Source organism: Micromys minutus (genome assembly GCF_963924665.1).
Source record: "Micromys minutus genome assembly, chromosome: 29".
Lineage (NCBI taxonomy): Eukaryota > Metazoa > Chordata > Mammalia > Rodentia > Muridae > Micromys > Micromys minutus.
The window spans coordinates 21,201,668-21,214,985 of record NC_137964.1 but is presented as its reverse complement, the minus strand read 5'-3'; the positions used below and the strand labels follow the sequence as shown (position 1 = coordinate 21,214,985).

At 47.2% G+C, this 13,318-nt stretch overlaps 1 protein-coding gene across 1 annotated transcript in view; it reads right to left on the bottom strand.

Moving 5' to 3' along the window:
- Positions 1 to 999: 999 nt before the first annotated feature.
- TMEM132D (transmembrane protein 132D) overlaps positions 1,000 to 13,318 on the bottom strand; it is a gene marked incomplete at both ends in the record, with an annotated part of 594,183 nt that continues 581,864 nt past the window's right edge. Inside the window, 4 exons of the mRNA XM_080941251.1 lie at positions 1,000 to 2,181; positions 6,753 to 6,944; positions 8,191 to 8,464; positions 11,618 to 11,823. Coding sequence (XP_080797377.1) covers positions 1,000 to 2,181; positions 6,753 to 6,944; positions 8,191 to 8,464; positions 11,618 to 11,823 — 1,854 coding nt within the window. The remainder of the gene's footprint in view (positions 2,182 to 6,752; positions 6,945 to 8,190; positions 8,465 to 11,617; positions 11,824 to 13,318) is intronic.

Genomic DNA, 13,318 nt, shown 5'->3' with positions numbered 1-13,318 from the left:
CTGTTTACCCTCTGGAGACCAGTCTCTTCACAGGGACATGTGTCCCTGGGACCTCCTCTATAATATGCCACCAGAAGCTGACACAAAACTCGGGGGAACTGTGGTGTGGAGCAAATTCTGACAATCATTCTCCCTCACTAGCAAACAATCAGTGGCTGAAGGATGTCAAAAGAGTGTAGTGATCAAGTTCAAATCTAGTGAACTTGTGTAAGGAGTCATGAAGTTCGTACCCATTGTCCTGCCGACGGGGAACTTCTCTCAATTGCTTCAGTGATGTGTGCCTGCGTGTGTGTGTGTGTGTGTGTGTGTGTGTGTGTGTGCATGCATTTCCAAGTGTGAGTGAGTGAGTGTGTGTGTGTGTAGGTATGTATATGTTTCTTGACATGTAGTTACAAAGACAGTTGTGGGCTCATATACCCATTTCCTTTCTGTCCCCTGCTACCCTCTTCCTTGGCCTGTTGATAATTCCTGCCCAACTTTGACCCCATCTTTGGGAATTACCATCTCAATACCCTGCTTCCCACAGCCAGTTTCAGTGCTACACTCAGCCTGGGAGCACACTTAGAGTCAGCCCCGCTGATCCGCTCAGATGCCATGCCTCTTCCCCCATCCATGCAGCTCTGCCTGAGCTTTGACTTTTTTTTTCCCTCTCTTTTTCACGGTCTGAAATCGTCATTATTGGAGCAACATGGATCTGACAAGAAGCCCAAATTGAGAGAGTTCTTCCCTGCAAAACCTCAAACACACATCTTTGTTTCAGGTTTGATGACATCTTGCCATGCACAGTAAACCTCTTAAGTGGAACCGCACGGGCACTATGGCCTGTGCATGGGTACCAACTCTGGGCCTCCCCAATAAGAGGGGATCATTTCCCAGAGTTCTAAGGGCGGCAATGCCCTTTTGGTGTCCTCTTGTCTATGTCTCCCCTGGGGTGTGTGTCTACTCCCCATACCCAAGTGGGTTAAAGGCTGAAAGGTAAGAACAACATCGGCGTCTCTGTTACACGTGTTCATGTAGCCGCTCCACGCATCTGTGAGGTTCTGGGCACTCTGAGGGGTCCAGTGCCTGGCAGACCCACTTAATGTCATCCTCGTTACTTAACACCATGGTGTTCCCAGAAGGACACCCGTCATCCGAGGAGATGGCAGAGAACGTGGAAAATGTCACTCTTTTCCTTTTGGAGGTAGGGGACGTAGGGGGTTCGCTTTTCTGTTCTTTGTCGTCTGTGAGCATGGCCCCCGTGGACCTGAACAGCTGTCCATTGATGCTGTTCTGAGAGTTTGAGCTGAGAAGGAGTTTGCTCTCCTCGAAGTCCAGACCCCTGTCAATGACCGTGATCTGCTCCTCTTGGGAGGAGGCGAAGTTCAGATGGTTCCCCAATAGCTCTGTCCGGTTACTCAGCCCAACCCAGTCGTGAGAGTGACTCAGACCTTCTTGCTCCTCAAAGGGAACCTGTTTGTGCCTGTACTTCAGGGCAAAGGTCACACAATTAATTAAGAACACCACGATAGCCAGGCAGAAGACACCTAGTAGAGCATACATGCCAATTTCGAGGTCACTCAGCCCCTTGGCTGCTTGATCAGGGTCATGTTCCTCAGTGCCCACATTGCTCCCCGGGAGGTCCACCTGGTCTGGGAAGCTGGTGAGGTCTGTGGCCATGGTCTGCGAGAGGATGATGTCATCTAATAGGTTTTCCTGGCCTTCCTTCTTCTGGAAGGTTGGCCTCTTGGTTGTACTGCCCCATCCCTCCATGAGCCCCATGGATGAACTGCTGTAATATTGCCCTTCGGGGGCCCCCCATTCCTGAAAAGGCTTTTTGGACCTCCTGTCATTGATATTCTCCACATGAAGCCCAGCCCCGAGGTGTCCGCTCTCACTGCCATTGGGGTTCCCATCGTTCTGTCCGAACTTGACCTTGATGCTGGCTGTTCCCACGGCCAGCACGCTCTTCCGTTTCGACTTTTGGCAAGATTCGCTGATCAGCATCTCCACCTTCACCAGGGCCCCCTGTCCTTCGTTTTCTGCGGCAATGATAGGCCACTTGAATTTGGGGTCCTGGAGGATGGAGACGACCTTCTCATCCAAGGAAGTAGCCATCAGGGAGAAGTCCTTCTCATCATAGATGTCCAAGGGTGTGACAGAGCCATCGCTGAACTGCACCCAACAACTGATGGCCGCTTCCTGTGGAGCAAGAGAAGTGGGTCAACATGTGTCTGGAGGCTCAGCAAACAGGCTCTCTGTCTGTCTGTCTGTCTGTCTCTGTCTTTCTTTCTGTGGTGTGTGTGTGTGTGCGTGTGTGCGTGTGTGTGTGTGTGTGTGTGTGTGTGTGTGTGTGTGTGTGTGTGAAATTTCCTTGCTGCTTCAAGGAAAAACCAGTTAGACAATGTAGAGAAAGCCGTAGAAGTTCTACCATAGATCACAGAGGGGCGGCAGGAGTTGGGGGGGGGGACAAATAGGGTCAGATTAAACCTTCCGAAATAAGATTAGAATTTAAGGTTAGGGATATAGCTCAGTTCGTAGAGTGAGTGCCTAGAAACCGTGAAGGTCTGACTTCCATCCCTGGCACCATATTAACCCAGGTGGGCACACAGATCTAATCTCAGCACTCAGGAAATGGAGGCAGGAGGTTAGGAGTTCAAGGTCATCCTTGACTAGGTGAAGAGTTTTGGGGCAGCCTGGTCTCCAAAAAAATTGTTTTAAGATTGACTTATTTTTTATCTGTTAGAAGACAGACAACCTCAGAGACTACCCAGGATCTACTTCTGTAAAATTATACATGGCTTGTGAAACAGTATGGCCAGTGAGGGGGTGGGGCTCTTTCATCGTTGTCATGGGTATAAATTTAATGCAGTCATCATGCTCCATGACAGCATTGTAGCATTCAGTCACATTATCACACATAACACAGACTGAAGACATTGATCTGTATGGGTAGAGAGATGCCCTGTAGGACCAGAGAAGGCCATGATTTCCCTGGTCCTATTTTCTCTGCGTTATAACTGGCTCGTGCTCACCTGCAGCTGAAGCTTTGGCTTAAGGTAGGTGTGAAGCCAGCTAGAGATAGTAGGGGACTTTGCCTCTATTTTAAGCAAATGGGAAGAAACTTGGGGGCACAAAGGCAGCCTGCAGCCAAGGTCTCTATGTGTCTCCATCTCTTGCCTTTCTATACTCTGTGCTTAGATGTCTCCTCTGATCTTGGATATGCCAGGGGATGCGCACTTCCATTATTTTCTTTCTCCTCAGGTTCCCTGGAACGTCTACTCCATCCTGAGCCCTGTATCCATCTCCCAGGACATGCAAATTCAAGCCCAGCCTGGAAACAGCCCCCAAGAGGCCCATGCATAACCAGCTAGTTAGAAAGGAGATTGCCATGATATCCCTTTAAGCTGAGCATCAACAAGTTGGGTCATGCCCTCCCCCTTCCTCTCTCCTTTATATCTGAAAGAAGACTGAGATATTAGCTCAAAAAGATGAATGGGGGTAGCTTAACTAAAACTGGGGATAAGGCTTCCCCCACCTTTGGCTGCCATGATAGTTCAACAGATGAGTGTGTATTCACAATAAGATTTTAAAAAATGGCAAGATCTCAGGGAAAAGAGCATGGGAACTAAATGATCCGAGTCTCCCAGTCAGGATCTGAGAGTCCCCATCCTCTACCCACTTCCTTACTATTGGTTATTGGTTGGTTCATACTTTCTGTCTCTTTTCTGCCTTCCTTCCTTCCTTCCTTCCTTCCTTCCTTCCTTCTTTCCTTCCTCCCTTCCCCATCTTAACACTGGTGACCGAAGGAAACATTTCATGGATGGTGTTTACCTTGGAAGGAACAAAGTGGGGTCCTCAAAGGCGGTTGGTGGCTTCCACACCTTCCTTTCATTAGACATTAGTCTGAGCCATTCACTGTATGGGAAATGGGCCAGGATGCAGTGCAAAAACTTCACGGGACCCAGCACTGATCTCCCAGCCTGCTCTGTTGTGCCAGGAAATCTCAGCAGGAGAGGCATATGGATGTCTGGCTCTTGAATTGGCCAGGTCAGAGCCAAGCTGTATAAGGGGACCAAGGACCATGCAACCAACCCCAGAGTTAACCTTAGGGGAGCAGGTGACACTCAGCATGTCAGGGATGGATTATCTCTATTCTGGCTGTGTCTTATCACTTTTTAATTTCTAACTGGTCGTGGTCTGATTTTATCATCCACTGAGCTAGGAAGAAAGCTCATCTCTCTCCTTTCCTATCTACACTTTGCAGGTTGGTATCCATCCTTCTAAACAAAGGGAGGTTTGGTTTTTGCCAAGAATTTGTCTCTGTTACTAGGAATATCCTCTCTCTCTCTCTCTCTCTCTCTCTCTCTCTCTCTCTCTCTCTCTCTCTCTCTCTCTCTCTCTCTCAAAAACCCTAAATCCCCTACATAAGATTGTGTGATCAGGGCTTAATGATTGGCTAGCACCTGAGAGGGAAACTTGGAGCCCAGGTCCAGATGGAAGATGGAAGGCTCGAGGTGGTGAGTCGGCAGCCTCTGTTTTCTTCTTGTTGTGAGTAGGGTCCATCTCTGCTGATGCCTGGTGCTTCAAGGGAGGATGAGTCTAGCAACCTTCTCCACTGAAGGTAACAATGGAGGAAGGGTTTCTGATGGGTAGGGAAGCTTCCAGAAAAGTCTCTCTCTTGGTGAGTTGGGTGAATATGATCCCATGCAGAGAGAACTGATTGCTGTCTTTTGCTGTAACGTTCACCTCATTCTTTATGTTCCATCTAAGAAATAATGTCTGTCCACCTCTGGATAGGAAGGTAATCATATTCTATCTGCAGATCCACTGTATAAAAACCACTGGGTCAGTACACACACACACACACAGACACACACACACACACACACACACACACACTCACACACACACACCATAAAACTGCACACTTCAGAGTATATTAACAAGCACATTGCCAACATAATATAGATAATACACACTACATACAAGTACATAGTACATATACAGGTACATACACAAACATGCATACAACCAATGATACACATAACATAGGCTACATAAACAAGATTCACCCATACATACACTCAACACACAGTTTGCTCCCACAGGCACATAGACATACACATAAGTACATATACAACACAAAATGCTACATAACAGATAATACAATACACAAGATACACATATACTCACATACAGACACATACATGCATGAGCATATATAAGACACACGAGCTGGCACATCTACAACCATGTCCTATGCTGGCTGAACTTTGTCAACTTGACATAGCTAGTCATCTGGGAAGAGGTAACTTCAACTGAGAAAATGCCTCCATCAGATTGGCCTGTGGGCCACTGTACGGAGCATTGCTCACAGTGGGTAGAGCCACCTCTGGAAAGGTGGCTCTCAGTGGTATAAAAAGGTTGAGTAAGCCATGAAGAGCAAGCCAGTAAGCAGAATTGTTTCATGGCTTCTGCCTTAGTTCCTGCCTCCCTCGAGCTTCTGCCCTTACTTTCCTCAATGCTGGATCATGAGCTGTCAGTCAAACAAGCCATTTCCACATCAAGTTGCTTTTAGCTTCGGTGTTTATCACAGCAACAGAAATCTAATACACATCCACACACGTGACATGGCCTATGAGTACATTGGCTTCAAAGAAAGAGAGAAGAACTATATGACCTCACATCAGTTCCCTACTTCTGCCTGAGCAACAAGAAGAGGTGGTATAATCTTTAGTTCAGCCTCCAAACTTGCTGAGACCTGGCTGTAGGCTGTGACAATCCTGAGTCTGCTCCTACCTCTCTCCCACTGCTGGGTGAGGTTAGTATGCCAGTCAGGGCCAGGAGGAGCGTGTGACCCACCCAGACCCCCAACACCCTAGTAGCCTTGAGTGTGAAAGTCAGGGGAGCATCCCATCAGAGATTCTACTCTGAGTGACTGTTGGCCACCTGCTGCAGTGTTTCCTCATTTGCTCAGCGAGCTATGGGCCAAGAGGCTCCACAAGCCCATGTTAGCAGCTTCTTTGCAGGCAAGAAACACTGAACATGGGATGTCTGTTTGGAGTATGTGAATTTCCTGGTAAAAGCCCTGACCTGCTGTGGGGTTCTCACAATGCGGCACTCTGGTATGAAGTAGTGGGTTGGCCTGATGCTGCTTGTATTCTAATGCTAACACTGGTTCTTCAAGATCTAGTGGCCACAGAGAAGAGAGTTCGAACATAAACCCGAGTGACACTTTGTGACTTTGTCCCCAGGTTATTTCTGATTGATGAACAAAGATGACAGCCAACAGCTGAGCAGAGGAGACATTGGTGGGTTTTAGGGTTTCTAGGTTTGGGGTTCAGAGGAAAATCACGAGGGAGAAAGAGAAGGTGCCCTGGGTTAGATAAGTCATGAAAACATATTACGGAGGGTTGGCCAGTTGCAGTTAAGAGCAGCCCGGATGCAACATAGTAAGTAATAACTTGGGGTTTTCCATAGGAAAGTAGATTTTAATAACAAAGAGGGTGGCTATCTGCCCAGCTCTTGTGTGGGTTAAGGCTTATTATACATAGAAAGGTTGTGTGTGTCTTTTATTCAGACACTAAATGGTCAAAGGTGAGGTAGAAACCCCTGATTGGGATTACAAATTTTCACAACAGTCTACTTAATGCGTGACTGCTCTGGTGTATGCTGACCTCACCTGGTGTATAGTTGACCTTACCTACTGTGTGCTGACCTCACTTGGGGTAAGACTCAGCTGATGTGTGTCTTAAGCACCACGTTCTTACCTGTTTGGGCCTCTGCAGAAGTTCCTGAGCCATTGCAGTGGCAAAAATGGCTCTGTTGCTCCCAGGGCTGAGCTGCAGGGATAGTGAAAGTCCCGTTACCAGCTGGACCCCGAGGTCTGTGATGGTCACCTTCTCATCCAGCACGGTGATGGTCTTCTCGGCAAGGATGGCATCCGACAGAGGGGACAGGATCTGAAGGGCAGAACCAACATGACAAGGGGAGGCTCTCTGTGGTCACAGTGTTCCATCCATCACATGCCACAAATGAGGGTGTGTGGGAACAGTGAGACAGGGAGCTCCCAGTGAGCCCATGGGAGCAGAAGTGGGCATCCTCTTAAACTAAGCCTCAGTCATGGAGTGTAATGATGCAGTCTTCTACATAACAGCATGGAGCAGGTAGCAAGTTCATGCTACCCTCTGAATACTCACACACCAACTCCAGTTGTCACTGTGTCCTATCCTTATCCTCAGCAAGAGGGATTCGTGTCATTGTTCTTTTGAGTGTGGTGATTCCTGTACACAGCCCAGGCCACTCCTGCTATTACAGGTGCATCCTTATTTAAAATTACACAACTTCCAAATGGCTTCATGTCCCCCAGAGAATCATGACTTGACACCCACACTGTATATTTCTGTCTCACATAGGAAAGCCAACATGTACTATAAAGTAGGGTTTCTTAGGGCTGGGGTGATGGCTTAGTGTTTAAGTACACGAGCATCTTGCAGATGACCTGGGTTCAGTTTCTAGAATCCATGTGATGAATTACAACCATCTATAACTCCAGTTCCAGGAGATGACACCCCGTTCCAACCCCACCAGGCATGTATGTGGTACACATACATACATACAGGAAAAATACCTATACACATAAAATAAAAATAAATAAAAACAAAATAGAATGTAGGGCTTCCTGGTCCAAATTATAGCGACCATCTATAATCTCTTTTCTGCTTTGGAACCTTCATTTATTTCTACAGTTAGATTTCTTTTTCTATTTTGAGACACAGTCTCACTGTCTAATCCTGGCTGGCCTGAAACTTTCTATCTAGACCAGGGTATTATTATGTGTGTATAGGTTAAGGGAAATCTCTCAGTTGTGGAGGGATAGAAGGTTCAGGTGACTATAGTCAGTATCAAGGAGCTTGACCAGGCCTGTGATCCTGGCAGGGTGAACTTCTATCTAGGGTTTTGCTTTTCAATATAGTAAGACCTGCGATGGTTAGGGGAAATGACCAAGAAGAGCTGGAGCCCTATGTCTCCCATGTAATGTGTGAGGTGTCTCAGGGTCCTTGTTCCATATCACACTCAAACTGTGTAGTTGGTGATTTCACTAAAGTGAGCCCCAAAGGAGACTCTGGAGCAATGACAGACAGTTAAGCAATTCACCTGGCAGAGAAGGGGTACAGAAAGTCCTGCCCAATACTGCAGATGCCTCACCTGGATAGTGGTCATGCCCAGCTCCTGGCCAGTCAGGATCTGCCCTCCTTGCAGCTTAGCAATCCTGGGCTCTTCTACCTGCATGAAGTCAGTTATCAGCTCCGTGATGTCCACCTGCCAGTCAGAGCCCAGCAGGTAGGCCAGGTGTCCCCCAGGATCAGGTGCCTCAGCCACAAATTGGGTCAAGACTCGCACCATGGCGTGCTGGTACTGAAGGGTGCAGCCTCGGCCCCTCTTCTCGTCATCATCTTCCTCCTCACTGTCCCGAGCTGGCCTGTCAAAAAGTATTTCTTTATTGGAGTCACTTTGGGGGACTCTGTGAGTCTACCTTCAAAGAGTTTTGGCTTGCTTAAGGCTCAAGCATGCACAGAAGATTTGGGAAGTTTAACCACTGGTGTGACAAGAGTTCTAATTGGACAGAATGAAGAGGCATGACAGGTAGTTAAGATCTTTGCAAAGACACACACCGTCTGGCTTTTACTCTGTACCATACCCTCTTGTCAGGCACAGATTGTAACTCCATTCAAAAGTGTTTGGCTAGCCCCTCCCATCAACATTTTAAATTAACCTATATAAATGATACGTAGTAATAGATTTCACTAAGACATTGTCATGCATGTGCATAATGTATTTTAATCATATTTATCCCCACCATTACCCCTTCTCATCCCCTCTCATTGATGCCATTTCTCACATTAACCATCCTTTCTACTTTTGTGTCTTTTGTTGTTTCAGACAATGAACCAACGAATTTCACTAGGATTCCTTCCAGGGTCAAGCGTGAGAGTTAAGTTACAGGAATCTGGGCATCTTACCAGTGGCTTAACCACCAAAGACAGTGTCTCTCTGCCCCCAGCCACCATTACGTGCCAATAAATATCAAGTGCCAAAGGCTCTTTGAGGATTTACATTCAGGTAACAGTTGCTGGAAGGAAGAGTTTGTTGTGGATTTTGTTTAATGCTTTGTATTATGTTAATTGGGTTCCCAAAAATTACATGGTAATCTGCACACCTACAGGTAAGATGCTGAGGGTTCCTGCCCCCAGTTGATTCTGATTGGTAGATAAAGTTGTCATTGACCAATGGCCGGGTAGAAAGATGGAGGCAGGACTTTAGATTCCCCTGACAAGGGGACAAGAGAGGAGTAAGGAAGGACCAACCTGAGAGTTGCAAAAGAGGGAGCATGCCAATCATGTAAGAGCAGGAGAAGAATGGCCCCGGGGTTCCCCAATTGGGTCTAGGGCAGCCAAGATGGAATATAGATTTTAGTATGTAATAACTCAGGTACATAGGAGGGAGGATTTAGCCATCTGGAGCTTAAGAAGTGGCCCAGCCATTGAACGCACACACACACCTTTCATTCAAGAACCCAGAACATTAGGCCGGGTAGTGAGGAATTTACTGCCACCTCCGGGTTGATCTGATCAGAGATTAGGTTAATTAGAAACTGCAATAAGAGGTCACAAGACCGTTTATTTGCGTCTTAATATGAGGTCCCACCAAGGCTACCATTCTCCTGCCTCAGCTTCCCAAGTACCTGGCTTTATGATTGGGTTTTAAGGTCTGACATTAGTGTGCTTTGTGTGCTTCTGTGGCTTCTGTCACTGGCCCACTGTGATGAAGCAAAGTTGCTGTCTTCCGAGCTTCCCTAGGGACACATCCATCTGGCAGGCACCTTTTCTCTACTGATCAGCCACTAGTGGGGAGTGGAGCTCAAGGAACAATACTGGACTCTCTCTGCAGGAGCCTCCAGATGGGGTGCCAGCCTCCCTAGCAGAATTCAACGTCTGAGATCTCAGCTCCTGGGACGTCATTAAGCCACACTTGGCTGTTCCTGTGCAGAATCTGAGAGACCGAACACACCATTCTTCAAGCCATACCGAGTTTTAAATTAAGGCCCTGCATCACACAGTGTCCGGGTTGCCTTTCTGTTGCTTTGATGAAAACACTCTTGACCAAATGCAACTTGGGGAGGGAAAGGTTTGTTTGGCTTACACATCCAGGTCAGAATCCATTACTGAGGGAAGTCACGTGAGAACTTGAAGAGAAAATCCATGCTGTTTTCTGGCCTTCTGACTCATGCTTAGCTAACCTTCTTATATGGCCCATGACCATACAAGTGAAGTAAATGGTGCTGCTCAGAGCGAGCAATTACTAATTGACAATTTCCTACAATCATTCACATAGACCAACCCAATCCAGGCTATTCCTCAACAGAGGTTTTCTTCTCCAGTGATTCTTGGCTGTGTCAAGTTAACAATAAAAGCCAACCAGGACATACAGTAATATGTAGCTAATATGACTGGGTTGTCACCCAAAAGAGGTGAGCATTTATCATGAGGTCAGTGAGATACCATCATCAAGGCAGACAGGAACAGGTAGCTCCAAATAGACAGATGTTAGCTGTTCCCTCACTTTCTGATATCTTGTGTACACTGGTCCATTCCAATCATCACCTCAATGTCTATTCACATAGCAAATGCCCACTTCTTAGGGAGCCAGCCCATCAGTTATGGTAGCATCTGAGATTACCATTCACCAGACCTGGCTAGTTCTGCATCATCATCATCACCATCATCACCATCTACTCCACCGTATATCCTAGCCTCTGGCATCCTAGTTTTCCAAAGACAAATCTCTAAGGACCATCTTTCCACTGTCTGCTGCACCCACCACCTTTCTCTTCCAGCTACAGCCTCTTCCAGAGGTCACAGGACTAGAGGGGCGAACTACAAAGATGAAGACTAACAAGGTCCTCTCAAGTGACAACAGATTCCCCCACCTCTGCTATGCACCCACAGCCTGCAGGAGTTCCTCCTTATGTGACAGGGCTCATGCTTACTCTGACACTTGAAATGTCTCCAGTGTATGGCTGTGTGACATTCAGAAAGGAGAGCCTGAACATTGTGACTCTACCTCCCCAGTCCTCATCTGGTTTCTGATGGATGATGAAAGGATGGCCTCTCTACCACACTCCACCCCAGGGTATGACAGGTGCATTATGGCAGACAAGCTTCAGACTTCTCACCAGGGCCACGAACTCCGAACTTCTGCTCTGGCTCATGGAATGGAATTCTGCTCCGTACTTCTTCCTAAAGTCAGTTTGTTCTCTTCTTATCCTGAGCCTCGTCCATGTGACTTCCTGCCTAAGCTCATCTTTCCATAGATGGTGCTGTGGCTGGAGTCCAGATGCCTATGAGGCAGAGTCTAGGCACTTGGTCACAGTAAATCACCATGTGAGCCCTTGTATCTACTCTTGACTGAAGAGTAACTACCTGCTTGCTTCCCTCCTCAGGACTAACCATAATGGACATGACTTTCTGCTATGGATGCCCAATGCACAACACACACACACACACACACACACACACACACACACACACATGCATGCACACATTCACACATGTACATGTTTATATACACCTACCTTTTGTTGGAGACAACGGGAACCCGCCAGCCCTTGATCTGGTTTAGCTCCATGTCTGAGACCTCAATCTGCAGGGGTAGCCGTGGTACCCACACTGTCATCTCCAGGGGACTGCTCAGGTGCTGGTAGGTGAAGCTGACTACCACGCTCACCTTGCCCTTCATTTCCTTCCCATTGACAAAGACATAGTCACATCTGTCAGAAACCTGGTAGGGAGGTGGGGGAGAGAAACAAGGTAGGGGGAGGTGAGCTTCATCACAGTCCACAGACTAGGGAACAGGGCAGTCCCATGTTTGGGAGTCACCACTGCGAGGCAGAGCCGGCACAGGCAATTGCTTTGAATGAGGCACCTGCTATCAGAGCAGATCCTGCTGACGCGACTAAGGATCTTTGATTCACTGGATTGGTAAGTAAAGTTGTATACATTTATATACTTGATGGTTGATTTACTTTTCCCTTTGTGTTTGTGTGTGTGTGTGGGGGGGGGCGGTATACATGTATGTATTGCATATAGAACACAAAAGCATGTCAAGAATTTGTCCTTGATCTATCATCCACATTATCCATCAAAACAGAGTCTTGTAATCAAATTCAGAACTCACCTACGTGGCTATTCTCATTTGGCAGCTTACTCTGACTATCCCTTGTATCTGTCCTCCAGGGCTAAAATCCACAGACAGGTCACCATGCCTACCTAGTATTTATGTGGGTTCTGGAGATCCAAACTCAGAGGTACATACTTTCAGGGTTAGCACTCTCAACTCCTGAGCTATCTCTCTAGCCTCAAAGTGAAGGCTCTTGATTGATGGGGACTAGCCTTGAGTGTTTGGGTTGGTTTTGGCTCCATCTAGATGTTCTAGATGTTCTTTTGAGAAGGATACTGGTACTTTAGGGGAAGGAAGCAGTCACTGAGGTCATGGTGGTAGGAGGCTGCGCTACAAACATGGAGATCAGAGAGGGTAAGGAATGGGACAAGTCAGATTGGAAGCTAAAGAATCCCAGACTGATTCCTGATTCTAGATCCTTGACCTTTAGAACTACAAGGGAATAAACGCGTTCCTCCAAGAGCTAGCTGATTTGCAGGTCACCGATTCTCATAGAGAGTAGACCCAGAGTGGAACAGGAGGATGGATTCTGGGACGAGAATGGGTCCCCTCACTTGTGCTTTGCTTGATGGCATAGGTAGAAGAAGGAGGGTGAGGAATTCACTGACCACTGGCAATGATACAGGTCAGGGATGGATACTGAGCTCACCCAGTATCATCTCAGCCTCAGGACCACACAGGAGGCAGGTACAATTATCAGCAGCACTTCTCATATGACAAACCCAAGACCAAAGGACACCGATGACTCTCAACACACCAGGGCCACGTTGAAGAGTAAGGGGCTTCTCTAAGGGTCTCTGTCCCTCTATCTTCCCTGCCCCCTCACAGGTAGCATTTCAGCCCAGGGTTCTTAATTCCCATCTCAAAAGAGAAAAAAGAAAAAAAGAAATAAACCCAGTTTTAACACTTAAAGGGGTGTGAAGGAAAGCAGACAGAAATGAGTAGGTTGTGCAGAGATTACAAAGGCCTTTTTAATGAATGTGCTTTTTGTCTGCCATAGAGGCAGTGTGGATGCTGGATACAGGCTATTGTGAGGCTCAGCCTGGGTGGGGAGGTCGATTGGTAAGAACGGAAAGAAATGGGCAGCTGGCTCCAT